Consider the following 18,338-nt stretch of genomic DNA (forward strand, 5'->3'; position numbering starts at 1 on the left):
GTGCTGTTTGTCCGTGATATATTGCTCTAATTGCTTGTATAAAGTATTCCCCAAACTGCATCTTTTCTATTATTTTAAATAAAAATTGCCAGTTCAATCAATCAAATGCCTTCTCCGCATCCAAGAAGAAGACGGCTGCCAGGACTTGGTTGTTTCTTTCCAAATATTCCAATAAATTTACAATTTGTCTTGCATTATTTCTCATTTGTCTCCCTTTTATAAATCTTGATTGATCATTATGAATCCTTTGTTGCATAACTAACATTAATCTATTTGCTAATATTTTAGCAAAAATCTTGTAATCAGTATTCAAAAGTGATATTGGTCTATAGTTTTCTGGTTTACTACAATCTTGATCCTCCTTTGGTATCAATGAAATAAAGCCGTTCTCCAGGAAGGAGGTACATCTCCTCCAGATTGAATTTTACTAAATAAATCCTTGAGCAGTTCCACCATCTCAAGCTGTAAATTTTTATAATAGACAGCAGTTAATCCATCTGTTCCTGGAGCTGATTCAGTTCTTCCCTTTGTTCTGGTGTAAGTTCACCAGTATTCTCTTCCTGTAAATATTTATCTATATCTATATCTACTAAACATATTTTGAGTAGTCTATCAAGAACCGTGTTTCCCCGAAAATATGACATGTCCCAAAAATAAGGACAAGCCTGATTTTTGGGGTTGGCCTAAATATACTCTGCCCTCCAAAAATAAGCCCTAGTGAAGGGATGGGCATGGCCAGCACAGAATACAGCCCTTCCCTTCCCCAGTCATCTCAGGGCATTTTGGCCCCTTAGTTGGATTAGCTGAGCCGTTCCGGCCACCATTCATGAAACAGCTGATTTGCGGGTGCTGATTTCAGGCTGCCACCTCCAGCAAACACAATTGCGGCTACAAAAGAAGCCGGAGGCCATGCGACGCACCCCACATGCCTCGTGCCCTCGTTAAGTAACGGTGACAGTCACAGCAGGCAATTCTGTCCACAGAACAGGAAAGGAAGGCATGGAAATCCATACACCTGGGATATCGGAAGAAGCCCTGCAAGGAGACACCTCTACCAATGTGCAGGAAATCTCCCTCCCACACACTCCTGCAGATCATCCTTTCAAAGAGGTGTTTCGATAGGACGAAGAGGTGGCTGGAGGCAGAGTTTGCATCGGGTTGGGCTTTCTTCACAAGGGGGATGATCTGGGAAGCGAGAGATTTAGGAAGCCTGGGCTGACGTGGGGCAGTTTCTCCAGCGAAGCATCTAATTTATCCCCAGGGGTGAGCATCTTGTGGGCTGGCCGGAGAGGAAGCGTCTTCAATGAACTTCATTCTGTTTGTCTGTGTCTCTGCAGACTGCAGCATCAGCAGAATCTCCAATCAGAAAGGAGGAAGAAGGAGCCCTGCAAGAAGACGCTGCTGATGCTGCCACCTGCAGAGATATAGACAAATAGAGCAAAGTTCATTGAAGACACTCCCTCTCTGCCCCCCCCCCCCATTTTCAAGCCATTCGCAAAAAAACACCCCATTCTGAGCCTTCAGCATATTCCAGGTTGCAACATTGAAGGCTCTGAATGGGGCATTTTTGTTAACGACTTGAAAATGGCAGGGGGGATTTTCCTGCTTCTCAACCTGTTCTGAAGGAAAGTGTGTGTGTGTGTGTGAGAGAGAGAGAGAGAGAGAGAGAGATCCCTAACCCTATCCCCACCCCTTCCAAGGCAGCCACATCCCCCCATTAACCTGCTTTCCTGCTCCATTCTCCACTGCCAGGTACAGGGCAAGAAAGGTAGTCTGTGGAACTACTTCCAACTTTGCAAGATCTTTTTTTTTTGGAAGAAGTTGGAAGGTCTGAATTTCTGGGTTTTTTTTTACCATGGTTGTGCAGACTACTTTTCTTGTCCTACATGTGCAGTGGAGAACAGAGGTGGAAAGCAGCTTAGTGAAGGAATGTGGCTGCCTTGGAGGGGGTGGGGGGGACGTAGGACATGTGTGTGTGTGTGTGTGTGTGTGTGTGTGTGTGTGTGTGTGTGTGTGAGAGAGAGAGAGAGAGAGAGAGAGAGAGAGAGAGAGAGAGAGAGATCCAATCCAACCTTCAAGAGTTACCATATACTAGGGCTGGCAGCGGTGTGCTCTGTCTCTCTCACAAACACACAGAGGTTCACGGGATGCCTTCCAGGCAACGCTTCTCGGCCACCCTGCTGGGCTGCTCCTGCCTGGCATGGGATGAGTCGGCCAAGATCTATGACCTCTAGAGTGCCTCCCCCTCACTGCCAGCCTGTCAAGGCTCTTTGCCAGCGGCCACTGGTGGAGCCAAGCTGCTTCATCTGCTGCCACTTTCATGCTGCTGAGGACTTCCTGCAGGTCTACTTGGTGCTGCAGGCTCTAGGCTACAAGCTGAGCCCAGCGCTCTTCAGGGCCTGGCGGACACTAGCGCTTATGCTGGTTGTGCGAGGCGGTGTGGGCGGCACAGCTCCACCGGCAGCAGGGGCAGTCGGGGAGTCATAGATCTGGGACGACTCGCCCTGCACTAGGCAGGAGCAGCCCAGCCAGATAGTCAAAAGCAGTGCTGACAGGAGGGGGAAGATCCCCCATGAGGCCAAAGCAGCACAGTCAGCTGTTCAGTGGCCGGCCAGAAGCAAGTCCAGCAAGCAGGGCCGGCGGAGAATTTGGATCATTGTGGCCGCAGGCAAGCAGGTGGTGGGACGGAGAGGGTGGGGCTAGTGGCCTTGCTGCACCTCAAAAATAATAACACCTCCCCAAAAATAAGGCCAAGCCCTTATTTGGGGGGGGGGTCAAAAGAAAATAAGACCCTGTCTTATTTTTGAGGAACACGATAAGATAGCTTTTGTAAGGCCCAACAGTTATGATGCAGATTTCCAAAAATCACCAAGAAAAGTAAGGGGAATTATTGCTTTTTTATTGTTTTTATATTGTGTTTTTATTCTTGTGAAACACCCAGAGAGTGAGTCAGATGGCCATATAAATTTTCTTAAATAAATAAATAAAATCTGCGCCAAAGGTAGCACTGAGACTACTTTTGCCCTGAATACTTTCAGTATAGGGCACAAAGTACCTGACTAATTGTAATTAAATTCTTTATATAATCTTTCAGTCCTTTCCTCTGCCTTGCCAAACTCTTAAAATGATTTATCCTTGATCCTGTGTTGGTAAAAAACATTGCTAAATAAGTACAATAATTCATTTAGTCAATAGGCATCCCATTTATCTGCCTGTTATATTTCATGCTTAGGTAAAGGTTTCCCTTGTCCAGTCATGTCTGTAGGGGGTGGTGCTCACCCATGTTTCTTAGCCAAAGAAGCCAGAGTCATCTGAAGACACTTCCATGATCATCTGGCCAGCATGATTGTATGGAATCTGTTAACTTCCCACCAAAGTGATATCTGTTTATCAACTTGAATTTGCATGCTTTCAAACTGTTAGGTGGGGACAGGAGCTGGGGCAAATAACAGGAGCTTACTTGTTGCACATAAAAATAGTATATTTCATGCTACTTTTACTAATTATCCTCATTTTAGATTTGGCTTATTAATGTTTATAAAAATAATAGCATAGCTTTCACAACAGTCTAGTCAGGCTTAATTGTGACTGTGCCTTTAGAACTGTATTATCAGCATATGAAAGGATATTACTAAATTTATCATGGATCTTTGGCATATCAGTGTCTGAAGTATATAGGAATCCTGTAATATCAGTGGCATAGAGGTTAAAAAGTTTTAGTTAGAAGACAGCCCTGTCTGACATCATTATGGGTAGATATACCCTTAGTTACATTACATGTGTTTCAAATGAGTATTTGAGTAAAATCTGGGTTCCTTATTTAGGTTGGCCAATTTCTTCCACAGTGTTTCCCTGAAAATAAGACCTATCCCAAAAATACTCCTAGCTCGATTTGCACCTAATATAATATGCCTAATATAAGCCTTACCCCCCCCCCCCAAATAAGACCTAGTTAACACCCCACCCACTCTGTCCCACCATCTGGTTGTACTAGGTGAGGTGCATGCATAAAAATCAAGCTAGGGTGGGGATGGAGGAGTGGAGCTGCCCCACATGCCCCCTATTCACCTATCTTGGGACCACTGCAGACAGGCTTCCCAAGCCCCGTCACCTGTCGCACTGCTACTGGATTTCTTCTGTGGCCGCTTGTGGCTGGACACCACATGGCACATCGTGCTGGTGCCGTCGCTCATGGCCAGATGCCACGTGACATGTTGCACCAGCACTCGTATGCACAGCAATACAGTACACCATGTGGCCTCCTGCCACGAGCGGCGGCACCAGCATGATGTGCCATGTGGCATCCAGCCGCAAGCAGCCACAGAAAACAGGCAACGGCACAACAGTTGTCAGGGCGTGGGATGTCTGGCTGCGGCTGTCCTAAGGTAAGCAGATACTGGGCGTGTGGGGCAGCTCCATCCCCCACCCCTGCCCAAAAGTTGTCATCTGCTATTCCACACTTTCTTTATATTAGTGATCATATAATTGTAGCTATTAAAAGAATCCAAGTTTAGAAATAATCTAATGAAAATCTGCTGGAGTTCCTACTGTTATTTCCTGATTACATTAACTCTTGATAGGATTTTAAAGAATTGGTTATCATTTAAACATGTTAACTGAATATCTGCATTAAATTTGCTTGAAAATGAAATCTGAAAAATAGGTGTGTGTAGGGGGGAAGTATATATTATTGAGAGGGATTTCCTCACACCACAGCACTATGCTTCAGATTTGCTTTCTATACTTTGCTGGATTATAATTTTCCTTGTTTGTATTGCGGCCAAGGGTACTGGAGTTTTAGTCCAGATATGCTTGGAAGGTCCATGGTAGGGAAGGCTGACATACATTTTAAATAGTCTATCATCATCTATACACATTTTCTTTCGTGATTGTACAAATTAATCTGTGACTGTCTCTCAATTGCTTGAAAACTTTAAAACAGTGTTTTCAAACTTGTTAACTTTAAGATATGTGGAACTTTAAGAATTCCTCAATCAGCAAAGCATTGCTTTAAACAATGTCCATTGAAGCTATTTAAGTTTGTAATGCAGTCTTAGCTTGGCATCACTGCCTGTGCCAATGGGTCCAAAATTATATTTAGGTTTTCCAATACCAAATTAATGGCAGCTAGACAATCGTAGTTTTATGTACATGTTCCTGCCAAATCCTGGGCTCCTCAGAGTTAAGAAAACTTCATTTGCAAAATTGCTACTTTCCATTTAGGACTGGAAACTGGCTTGAGAGGAATTCCTTCCTATTTGCCAAATGCATTAGTTTTTCTAGTAACTGTTTGTGCTCACATTTTGTTTCACAAGGTTGCTATAATGATTTCAACATGCTGTTGATATCACTGTATTTTAAATTAGCAATTGGTTGCTTTTCAAGCTGATATTTTTCAGGACAGTTTTATGACCTGACTGTAAAGAAAACCCATGTAGCAAATATTTTATATTAATAAAAATTATATTTATAAAATTTAAATTTTGAGGTGAGGCTATGATTGTCAACATAGGCTCACAAATGGCAAATAGCTTAATGTTGCCAGGAGATAAGTTCCAATATGTAATCCTCTAAATGAGGGGTGAGCAATTAATTTTCCCATGGGGCTACATGAAAAATGTGGACTGTTCTGGAAGAGCCAAAGCAATGCGGCTGTGAAGATGCATAGGCACGCATGCATGTATACGTAAATTGGAAAAACAAATAGTTGCCTTCAAAATAAAAGGAATGTAGCTGTATTGTGTGCATGGTGTATAGTTATTTACATTTGATTTCTAATTTCCAGTTGACCTCACATGGGCTAGAGTGACAGCTAAGGGGCCAGATATGGCCCAAGGGCCATAAAATGTCCAGGTTGATCTAAATCATCATGAGCTTATTGAAAGATTTTGTAGAAAGATTTAGATTGCATGAATTTTGTGTACAAAATCCCACCTAGTGATAAAGATTTTTGTATTCTACCTGTCTTATTCTCATGTTTTTATTTTCTTCTTGATGTTTTATTGTTGTTGAACATTTTTGCATTTGTATTTTATCGTTATACCTTGAACACCATTTGATGGAAAAATTGATATAAATCCTAGAGCCATGATGGCGAACCTATGACACGCGTGCCAGAGATGGCACACAGCACACTCTCTGTGGGCATGCAAGCCATGACCCCAGTTTAGCTCCTCTGCACATGCATGCACGCCTCCCACCGGCCAGCTGGTTTTTGGGTCTCTGCTGTGCATGCACGAGGGATGCAGTGCATGTGGGGGGCCCGCCAATGCATGGGTGGGAGCGACGTGCATGCACAGGGCCATACACACATTGCATTTTGGGGGTTCGGGCACGTGTGCGTGCTTTGGGCACTCAGTCCGGAAAAGGTTAGCCATCGCTGTCCTAGAGGAATGTAGAAAACATTGTAGAGGTACATGTGCTCATTTCTGTACCAAATGATAGGGATCTTTGGGCACGTGCTAGCCTCCGGTTTATAATGATATACATTGAAATTTTAATATGGAGTGGAGTTGTGTTGGAATTCCAGTGCAAGCAATCACAGATCTTTAGGAGAACACAATTTCTTATGAGCAAATATTAAAACCGGGATTTCATACCATGTCATATTATTTTAAAATAACTTGGTTGGCTTGGTGATTATGAAGGTTTACCAGTATTTACTGCATGAAAAATCCTGAATAGCATCAACTTATTTGCTACAAAGAGTTAAATTCTGATCAGGAAAGGTTCTTTTAAGTTTTCTCTCTACAGGGAACAAGAAGCTCTTGGGAATACAGAAACAGCTGTTCTAAATCTTCATTTGCATGTTATGCAAAAGTTTGCAGATGGGGTCCTTGCTGTATTTGTAAAGAGTTTTGTTGGTGGTATGAATTTGTGGCTTTGTAAGCAGATGCCTAATGGGATCTAAACTGATAAATACTACATGAGGTTCTCTCTGTCATTTTGCCAAGACTAGAATCCTTCCAAAGCCATATAGTGGTTTCGAATACAGACATGATTGAAAGCTCAGTGAAAAAAAAAATCAGTCTTCCCCACCTTGATGTATTTCCATTACGTCAGAATATACTGTCAATTATCCCTAACCAGAAGGACACTAGCTGTGAATGATGGGGTTGGAGACCTGCATACCTTTTTCGGAAAAAGCTGGCATAAATCATATAAGTTAGCAGTCCTTACAAAAATTTTCTATATATATATATATATATATATATATATATATATATATGGTACCATATGCTGAATTGATGTCTTATATCAAATATCTGTAGTCAAATCAAGTCAAATCTCTAGCCTTGAAACTTTTAGGTGGTGGGTATTCTCTTCTGAGAAAGTTAAGTTGTGACTCAATTATCAGATTATCAGGATGCTATAAAATGGAAGCAGTAGTCACTGCTGGATTTACTGTACAGATAAACAGCAATATAGACAGATATTCCTCATTTTTTGGAGTTATGTTCTCATTGACAAAGCAATGTAGCAGGACTTTGATGCAGGTAAAAAGCTTTCAGAGAAGTTCAAACTTGAGGCTGATCATATAGTTTTTTTCATATACTGTATGAATTCTACTTAAAAACGCCATCCAGTTTAAGGGATGCTTCAGCTAGCTTTTTGCCCTGATAGCATTCCCCTAAGGACCTGATAAGCCTTCCCCAGTCTGATATGCTCTAGATAGATTATGAAGTCCAAATTTATAGAGAGCTTCACGTTGGAAAAGTTTGTAAAGGAAGTGGATAAAATATTGAGATCTTGGGTGACTATTATTCCCTCCTCATGAGAGGGGAAAGGACAGACAGGAAATTAACAAAGGGCAGATCTGAAGATCAAATTTATTTTTATACTCTGCTTTGCCACTTCCATTTACAATGTCGCTTATCTGAGTTCAGGACTTAATTGTATTGAAACTTTTATTGTTTAAATAGTATCTAACATCATTTAAATTCCTGGAAGAAAATACTAAGTAATTAAGTTTTGTCTCTGACATTAAATAAAACAACATATGCTTGAAACATATCCATAATAAGTAGGACCAAGAGATACAAGGTGGTGAAAAGGAAGGCTCAAAGCTCAATTTTGATAGAATTATAAGGTATTGAAAAAACCTCAAAGCATTGCTATTGATAGTAAATATATAAAAGTGTCATGATTTGGTATATGCTAAGTCTACATGAGCAGTACCATTTTTTATGCTTCTATTTTTTATTTTTTATTTTTTATTTTATTTTTTTTGCCTGTTGCTAGGTGCACGGATCCAACCCAAAGTCCATTTTCAAAGAAGAGCCCTGAGGCTACCAGAGAATACTAGCTATAGTGACCTCACAGCATTTCTTACTTCAGCTAGTTCACCCTGGGAAGTGGACAGTTTTCCTTATTTGCAAGGCTATGATGGCAATGGAACTGGTAGATGTTTAATCTTTATTCTTGGCATTTGTTTTAATTTATATGAGACAATTTGGCTTAAATATTCTTAGAATTCCATCTTTATATAGTCAAAGACATCTTTTTTTCTCTGTTGGCAAAGGAGAGTATTAACATGATAAAAATCATTGAAAAATAGAATTAAGTAAGTTCCATAAATAAATACTGTGGAAGGAATAGTTTAATATTTTGTATGCTAATGCTTTGAGATCAAGCCTCCTAATTTTTACCCACAAATGTGAATGCCAATCAGCTTTCGCTGTGAATACCAAGACAGATATAGGACACCAGAAATCAAGAGTTTATTACATTGCATTTTCATGGCAAGTTTGTGCCTATTCCTTACTTCACAGTCTTTATTTTATCTTTAGTTTCTCCCAGTCATAAGTTGCCCTGGGAACATAGGGCTGCTTTCTGTTAAGCTGGTCACATGGTCAAGCTAAAATCAGATAAATCACAATATGTGATGGTCAGAAAGTGTTCTCTCCTCTCCTCTAAAATATCAGTAAGATTATGTTTACAACTTAATAATGTAACCTGAGTCCTTCGGGAGAAGGGCGGTATAAAAATCGAATTAATAATAATAATAATAATAATAATAATAATAATAATAATAATAACAACAACAACAACAACAACAACAACAACAACAACAACAACAACAACCTACTTATTCACAACAGCTGAAGCAGCTTCTCAATGCCATGTGCCTTCCAGTCCCCTTTCTAGAAACTCATCAGGCTATTTGATCTTTCAGTTTTTTTTTTTTAATCAATCCTTTTAATTAAAAGCAAGTACCTGGGAAGTTAGTATACATAGCAAAGCACCAGCCTATAGTATTTTAATTTTTAATATTACTGGGACCTAGAAATGGCATACTGGCAGTCTTGAAAAATAAAATTAGTAAATGCTGCAATGTGGTACTTTTCTTGGAAATAACTTTGCTTCCCCTCCTCTTGAAAGGAGGGGGACAAGTCGGGGGGGGGGGAATAACACGAACATTTCATGACCGATCAAAATGAGAGCGGGAGTTATTTTGTAATACTGCCCATAATATGTTTTCAATATTCCAGATGTGCCCACTGGCCCAAGGTGGTTATATAGTCCTGAATGATGATGCCTAATTTCTAGGGGTTAATAATGTTAAGAAATCTGGAAAAAAATCCCATATTAATATATGTTTTCTAAATGTATCCTCTTCCTCTTCTCCATTACCATCTACCTTGGAGTAATGGGGAATAAGACAATATTCTTGAGGTAGACATGCCCAATGCTTTGGGGGTGAAATGAAAACACTGACCTTTCAGAGGCTCTACGCAGCCACTTTGCTTCTTATTTTATTGAAAACAGAGTATAAAGGTTTTACTAACAATTGGCATTTTTGTCAAATAATTCTAGCAGTATGATGTGACTTTGTTCTGGAGGCTACAGAATGGGTGATGTAGAGTCAGACATGGCTCATCTCTGCCTCACATAATTACATTTTTTACATCAACTATGACAAAATTGTGTTTCTGCTTTGTTTTGTGTGTTTTATTTAAATATGGGTCTTTTCCATGGTAGTTTGACTGGTCTCCCTATCTCTGCTACACAATGAATCAACTATCTGTCAGAATATACATACAGAGATTGGAACTGTATAATATACAATTTGAAGTTGCAAAACACTGTTCTTGATGTGTCATCTTCTGATAACAGGGAAATAATTATTACAAATATTTAAGTAATGAATATCTGTATTTGATTACCTTATTATTAAATGTTGTGCATTTTGTAACACTATTCATTTTTTTACAGGAAATAACACTAGGTATGATCTTACTCCTGTCACTGCAGTTAGTGTTCATTTACTCAGAAGTGATGGGACTCCGGTTCCAGTGAATGGGCCCATCTATGTAACAGTGCCTCTCCCTGCAACCAACAACTTGAAACACCATACCCACGTGCCAGCTTGGAGATTTGACCAAAAATTTGGTAAGCAAAGTTCTTTCTGATTACCATCATGTAAGCCAGTTTATTCATGGTCTCTAGCAGAAATATATTCCTAGTAGGTCAGGCATGAACTCTTGTATTAGTTCAAGAACAATTTTGTTTGAGAATGGCAATTTCTCTGCCCACTTTTATTTTGTTTGGTATAAAGTTTATAAGACTTAAAGGGGTGGCTGGTGTGAAGCATAAGTAGATACCAAATTGACATTTTCCTAATATATTTAAATGCCAATATAATTTTTGCTTGCCAAGGGATTTAAGTTACACGTTTAATTTCAGGGCATACCTTCCATTAATCCAATATTTATTTATTTTGGTTTTTATTTATGAGTCAAAACTGTTATATAATTTATTTTTACTTCTGTGAAAGGAGAGTGAGAAAAAGGGGCTACATATACCATTTCTTCCTGCAGGGAGATGCCTATTTTTTTACTCTTCCTATATCCTGTTTCATTACTGCACCATGATATATAACATTAGAAGATGTTTGTTTGAAAACCCATGCACACATACACATACACACATATTGAGTTAAATATTAAGTGAAAGTGTTCAGGTCTAAGTGTACTAATAATAGCTAACTGCAATTGTAAATGGAATTAATTTGGCAGTCTGTATGAAGGACTTCCTCTATAGTATTTCAATATCTGTTTCCTATGGAATAAACATGTTAAATATTCCATAAAAGGTTTATACTTATTTTCTTTATTTAAAACCATAAATTCAAATGGCATTTGACACATTTTATTTAATCTTTATTATTATTAAGTCATCAAGTACAAAAGAAATCAAAATGGAATAATGTTATTATCCATTCTTGGCAATTTTATGGTCTAAGTCTCTCCATTCTTCCAATGTTGCACTAATTCTTTGAATTGTTCTGTACTTTGGCTAATGTCAGTTTTGATGGTGTCCAGGGTCCATTTTCTTTGGCAGTTTCCTTTCATCGCTAACTCTTTCCAAAATAATTGCTTTCGCTGGAGAAAGCAATTTTGTCTTCCAGTGACATATCTGGTGTCATGCACTCCAGAACCTGATTGTTAGTTATCTTTGCTGTCCAAGGAATATACAGAAGCCTTCTCCAGCACCAAGCAAACTAATTAAAAAATCTCCTTAATCTGTTGAAATACTCATTTTTATTAAGATGGTAACAACAACAACAACAACAAGAGGCTTGGGTGGAATCCCAAACAGATGGCATTGACAAATTTGCCATCAGAATAGAATAGAATTTTTATTGGCCAAATGTGATTGTACATACAAGGAATTTGTCTTGGTGCATATGCTCTCAGTATACATAAAAGAAAAGATACCTTCATCAACACTTACAACACTTAATGATGGTCATAGGGTACAAATACTTAATGATACAACACTTAATGATACAACACTTAATGATAATCATAGGGTACAAATAAGCAATCAGGAAACAATCAATATCAATATAAATCATAAGGATTACCAGCAACAAAGTTACAGTCATACAGTCATAAGTGGAAGGAGATGGGTGATGGGAACGATGAGAAGATTAATAGTGCAATCAGTCAATTGCAGAAGACGGCTTTACTTGAAACAGCTTCTATCCTGCAATATCTGTAACCCTGTAAAACATCTAGATCAGGGGAGTCAAACTCAAGGCCCACAGGCCAGATCCAGTCCATGGGGTATTTAGATCTGGCCCAGGGAGCCTCCCTTGAAACAATGAAGGTCCAGTCCATGGTGCCTCTGCCGGAGAAAATGGAACTCAGGAGGGCTGCGTGCAGCCCCTCAGCTCCATTTTCACTGGCAGAGGGCTGGAGGAGCCATCATGGCCAAAAATGGAGCTTGTGAGGGCTGCATGATCCTCCTCCCCCAGAGTTCTGTTTTCGCTGGCAAGGAGCTATCAAAGCAAACTACTAACAACAGTGGCATTTGATCACAAGGCAAGGAGGCATCAAGAAATCTTTCCCCTTTTGCATTTGTGTGATGATTAATAATAATAATAACAGTAATAAAGGTGAATTGCATATTTTTGGTTGAAACATCTAACTGGTCCATATCCACCCAAGAAGTTTAACAACATACTACAAGGAAATGAAATTTAAGAGTGGCTAACATCTGATAATGAAAGATCCAGCAAATGGGGCAGCATCAGACAACTACAGGCCAATTACCTGCTTACCAACAACTTTCAAATTGTTAACTGGTGTGGTAGCTGATGCAGTCAAACAACATCTAGTTGAAAACAATCTCTTTCCAACTGAGCAGAAAGGAAAGTGCCCCAATAGCAGATGAACAAAAGATCAATTCCTAATTGACAAAATAATTTTGGAAAACTGCAAGAAAAGGAAGACCAACCTGAATGTAACATGGATTGACTACAAAAAGGCATTTGACTTTCTTCCACATGACTGGATAATCAAATGCCTAAAAATAACAGGAGTCAGCAGAAATATCAGAAACTTTGTGCAAAGATTGATGGCACAATGGAAGACACAGAGGCAGGTCAATGGTGAGAGATGTTAATATCAAGAGAGTAATATTTCAAGGAGATTCACTACACTATTATTTGTTATTGCACTGCTTCCTCTATTAACACTACTGAATAACTCAAGCCCTGGCTATCAAATATCAAAAACATCTGCCAGACTATCTCACCACCTTTACATGGATGACCTGAAGCTGTAGGGAAAAACACCATCTGAAATAAAATTGTGTTGTCCATATATAGCCAAGATGTTGCAATGGAGTTTGGATTGGACAAATGTGCCACACTCACTATCAAACAAGGAAAAATAGTGAAAACTGAAGGAATCAAGTTACCCCATGAAAATAACATTAAGAGTCTGGATAAAGGTGATTACTACAAATACCTGGGTATCCTTCAAGCTGACAACATCAAGCATGTTGAAGTCAAGAAAATGATTAGAGGTGAATACATCAAGAGAGTGTAGATTTTAAAGTCCAAATAATGGAGGAAATACCATCAAGACAATCAGCATCTGGGCAATTCCAGTCATTAAATACACAGCAGGAATAGTGGACTTTAGTTCAAGCAGAACTAAAAGTAATGGATAGGAAGACTAGAAAAATAATGACAATGAATCATACCCTTCATTCTTCATAGCAGTATTGACAAACTTTACCTACCAAGGCAAAAAGGTGGGCATGAAATGTTGCAAATACATCAGATGATTGAAGAAGAAACCAGGGCTTTTGAAGAATATCTGAAGGACAATGAAGAAAATGCACTGAATTTAGTATGCCAGGAAGGCTTACTGACTACTGGAGAGACCAAACTGGCCTACAAAAAGACCAAATGAAGAATAGAATGGAGGCATGGGAAGACAGAGCACTACATGGTCAGTACATTAAAATAGCAGGGAAAGCAGATAATAACCAGAACTGGCAATGGCTAAGAGCAGGAAAGTTGAAGAAAGAGACTGAGGAACTAATTCTTTGCTACACAAGCCTTAAGGACAAATTCATACAAAGCCAGAATTGAGAAGACAGCAACAGACAGTAGGTGCCGTCTATGCAAAGAAGCTGAAAAAACAGTGGACCATCTGGTAAGCTACTGCAAGAAGAACGCAGAGACTGATTATAAACAGTGACATGACAAAGTAGCAACAATGGTGCATTGGAAGATCTGCAAGAAATATCATTTGCCTGCAAGTGAGAACTGGTGGGACCATAAAATAGAGAAGTCATAGAAAATGAAGAAGTTAAATTGCTCTCGGATTCAAACAGACAGGCACCTGCCTCATAACACCCCAGGCTTAACAACTGTCGATAAGAAAGACAAAAAAGTCTTGATAGTGGATGTGACACTGCCTGGAGACAGCATAATAGAAGAAAAAGAACTGGAGAAGATAACAAAATACAAAGACCTACAAATAGAAATAGAACTACTGTGGCAAAGATAAGCAAGGGCAGTACCAATAGTAATAGGTACCTTGGGTGCAATCCCAAAACAATTGGAGCATCATTTGAATACCATTGGCATTGACAAACTCACCATCAATCAATTGCAGAAGGCAGCTTTACTTGGAACAGCTTCCATCCTTCAATCTGTTAACACTGTCAAACATCCAGATTTGCCTATCTTAGGTCCTTAGTAAGGATTTGATTGGTAGACAAAAATGCCAAACCTATTCTAAACATTTGGCTGACTGTGCAATAACAACAACACCCCAGGATCTATTATTGAGATCCTAAATAAACTAAAAACTAACAGTAGTAATCATTTTCAAATTATGATGCCTTTAGAAAATACCATTTCAGTTTGCAAATAGAATCAGTTTGCCTTAATCCATTCATACTGTATATAAATAAACTACTACATCTGTGATATCCTCAAATTATTCAGGGACTTCCGGTGGCTCCACTTCGTTGATGGCAGTCTCTTTTAGACCGCTAGCTCTGTGATTCCGTAGAGCCGCTCAGACAGCACTAATCAGCTGTCTGGCAGCTTGAAAATCTCTCCCTTGGGCAAAGAGGGAGAGGTGAGTATTCGGGCTGAAGTAGAGCCCCCAGGAAAGCCCCAGGAAAATTTCTGGAGGCTTGATGGGAATGCTTCTTATATAGCCCGAAAAAAGCTCCGGAATCAGGAACGCTTCTGCCTAATGGCGGAACGAAACGCAGCGCCCATCTCCGCGACGGAGAAGGATTTATGATGGAATGCTAACGCAGACAGAGCAGAAACAGGAGCGTTGGCATTTGTTTGTAAGAAGATTTTAACTCCCTATCAGAGGAAATATTTGTAGTCAAGATTGGAGATGAAGAAAGGAAATGGCGTTTTGTGTATTGAAAGCAAATGGTGCTTTGTGTATTGAAAGTGAAAGTTAAGGAAATGTTTATTACAACTGCTGGCGTGGAACCTATAAGAAGAATATAACAAGATATTTTTTAAATGGAATGAATAAGAATTGTTTATGTTTTTTTTGCCTTTTTCTTTTTATTACAGTGTTTAAGAAGAAAAGTTTATCGAAGCTTTTTTTTTTTCCTTTTTGGTTGATGACATAGTTTAAAAATGGCTTTTAAGCAAACAGCATTATCTACTACTAAAATTTTGGAAATTTCTTCAGCTCAGATACGGAAATTAAAAGAAGATATCAAGGAAGGTTTAAGGAATTTTTTACAGGAGCTTTTGGAGGCTCATCTTTTAGAAATCTATCAAAAATTTAATGAAATGGAGAAAGAAATATTGGATCTTAAAGATGTGGTGGAAGAGCAGAGGGGGCTATGAAAAAGATAAAGGATTCAATTATGCCATTATTGGTATCTAGTATTCAGATGGAGGAAAGACTGGAAGAACTTAAACAAATTAACTTAGATTTCAAATGAAAATAGAGGAACTTCAAAAGAATCCAATTAATTTGAATTTAGAAAATAAAATAGATGATATCCAGGTTAAGGTGGACAGGGCAGATGAAGAAAGGGTTATATTACAATATAGATTAATGGAATATGCTATAAGGGTGAGGGGATTAAGAGAATGTAGGCAGGAAAATTTAAAAGAGATTTTTACTCAGGCTTTTGCTCAGATAGAGGGAGTGGAACCAGAAGATTTTGAAGTTAATATTGAAAAAATCTATCGTGTTAATTCTTGGTTGACAAGGGAGAAGCGTTTGCCGAGAGATGTGGTTATTTATTCTACAACCAAGAAGATTAGGTATGGAATTTTACAAGCATTTTATAAAAATAAATTTCAAATATTAGGACCAGATATAATAATGATGAAGGAAATTCCTCCTAAAATGTTAAGAAACAGAAAAGAATTTCCTTCTTTAGTGGATGAGCTTAAGAAACATCAGATATATTTTAGATGGGAGGTTCCAGCTGGCCTAACAGTGAATTATAAAGGAAGAAAGTATTTTCTTAACACAGCTGTTAAAACTAGAGATTTCTATTCCAATGTATTTAAAGACTGGAAATCCTTTATTGTTGGATGTTAAGCTGATTGGTGAGTAGATGGTGGAAAAAGTGTAAGATAGAAGATAAGGGGAGGGAGAATGTTTAATTCTAATAAATTTGAATATGGTTAATCCTTATAAATGATTTATTTTGGATGTAAAAGTGTAATGTTAGGGGTATTATTTGAGGAGGAGAGACAGTAAAATTTATGAATTTGGATTAAATATTATATTTGAGAGATTGTTTATTAATGTAATGTTATTTGGTTAAACAGAATTTAATTGTTATAACTGATATATTTTGGATATAAATAGGTGTAATTTTAATACTGTTATCTGACATATGTAAGCTAAATTGAAGATTTTAATTAGTACAATTGACATATTGTGGAGGTTTAATATTAATATTAGCAATTTTATTTGATGTATGTAATTGATACTAAAGATATGAGAAGATAGAATGTTGTTTATTTTTGGAGATTGGAAAAATTAAGAATTTAAGATGTATGAAATATGAACTATTTTTGAGAGACTGTTTAAGGAAGAAAGATATTATAGAAAAATTCCTGATGAATATTGGAAGAAGGAACGTTGTTTAGGCGTTGATCGATGAAGATTGGATATTAAAAACTATGCACTTTATTGAAGAACTGGAAATACCAATTTAACTGGAAGATGCTGAAGACTTTAGGAGTAGAATGGACTGATATATAATGGACTGGAAGAAGAATGTACTTTCTTGTTTCTGGAAGGGGAGTTAAGGTTTTAGAGAAAGGAGTGACTATGGATTATGACTCATGTTGTATTTTAATTTATGATTGTTAATCTTATACCCTGTATTCTGTTCTGGGAAGTCTTGTGGGGGGGGGGGGAAGGGGAAGGGTCGATATGGGAGGGGAGAAAATCTTTTGTAAAACTTTTTAATAAAAAAAATTACTCATTTATTTCATTACCATTTATGTTGGTGATATATATAGTGTATTTTGCTGGGATTCCCTGCTAGGAAAAGACCTGATATCTTTATTACCGAAAGGAATGACTCTTTCTTCTATGACCACAGCAGTGAGGAATTAAATCATGACCATTGTTTTATTATATCGTTATCTATTTATATGCAGTATTGTCTCCAGCAAGCATGATGCTTTGTCAACAAAACTTAAATATCTTGAGACGCTAGCATAGTAAAATAAAGGAGTAGCACCTTTTACATAATTGATAAAATTAGCAGCCTAATATTTCCCTGGAGACATTTTTACATTTATTCCTCAGATAATATGCATTCAACAGTAATTGTTTATACATAGATGATAAACAAAGAGCATAGACACATACTGTATTGAATAAATCCTAATGCAACCATCCATCAATTAGCTGATTGATAGATTATTAGAGAAGTTGTTTGAGAGCTTTTCCAAAATTGGAAGCTCAGAAGCTTAAATAACTTCTTACATGTGACAAATGTTGATTTATTTATTTTTTATTTTTTGGCTGAACTTTGTTTCCTCTTCCTGTCGAAAAAGGTTTTCTCTATTTATTTTGGACTACACGCAAGCTATTGAAACAATGGATCATTCCAGATTTGCTCTTTTGTTTTTCATCCTGAGTAATTTTATACCAACATAAAATAGAAAAGAGGGGTGGTTAAGGTGCTAGATTGACATCAGGACTCAGGTTCTAATCCATCCACAGCCACAGAAACTCATCAGATGACTTTTGGTCAGCCATTCTCTCTCAGTCTAACATATCTCACAGGTTATTGCAGTGGAAAGAAAAGCAGAAGGAACACTAGCTAAACTCCATGGAGCTCCTAAAGGAAAGGTAGGATTTAAATTGGATGAATGGATGCACAGGTATAGTATCAGTGGTACCTGGCTCAGTCGCAGTTACTGTGAGAAGGATCTTAGAGTCCTAGTGTATAATTACTTAACTATGAGTCAACAATGTGCTACAGCTGCCAAAAAAGCCAATGCAGTGCTAGGCTGCATTAGTAGAGGAATAGATTCAAGATCATGTGAATTGTTAATACCATTTTATAAT

General features: G+C 38.1%; 1 protein-coding gene across 2 annotated transcripts in view; it reads left to right on the top strand.

Annotated features, from left to right (window-relative positions):
- FAM171A1 (family with sequence similarity 171 member A1) overlaps positions 1-18,338 on the top strand; it is a 116,625-nt gene that overhangs the window by 64,006 nt on the left and 34,281 nt on the right. The window contains exons 4-5 of one of the 2 annotated variants that reach the window (XM_058179913.1): positions 8,242-8,400; positions 10,216-10,392. In XM_058179913.1, coding sequence (XP_058035896.1) covers positions 8,242-8,400; positions 10,216-10,392 — 336 coding nt within the window. The remainder of the gene's footprint in view (positions 1-8,241; positions 8,401-10,215; positions 10,393-18,338) is intronic. The other variant, XM_058179914.1, reaches the window with a different exon arrangement.

This window comes from Ahaetulla prasina, chromosome 4 (assembly GCF_028640845.1).
Source record: "Ahaetulla prasina isolate Xishuangbanna chromosome 4, ASM2864084v1, whole genome shotgun sequence".
NCBI lineage: Eukaryota > Metazoa > Chordata > Lepidosauria > Squamata > Colubridae > Ahaetulla > Ahaetulla prasina.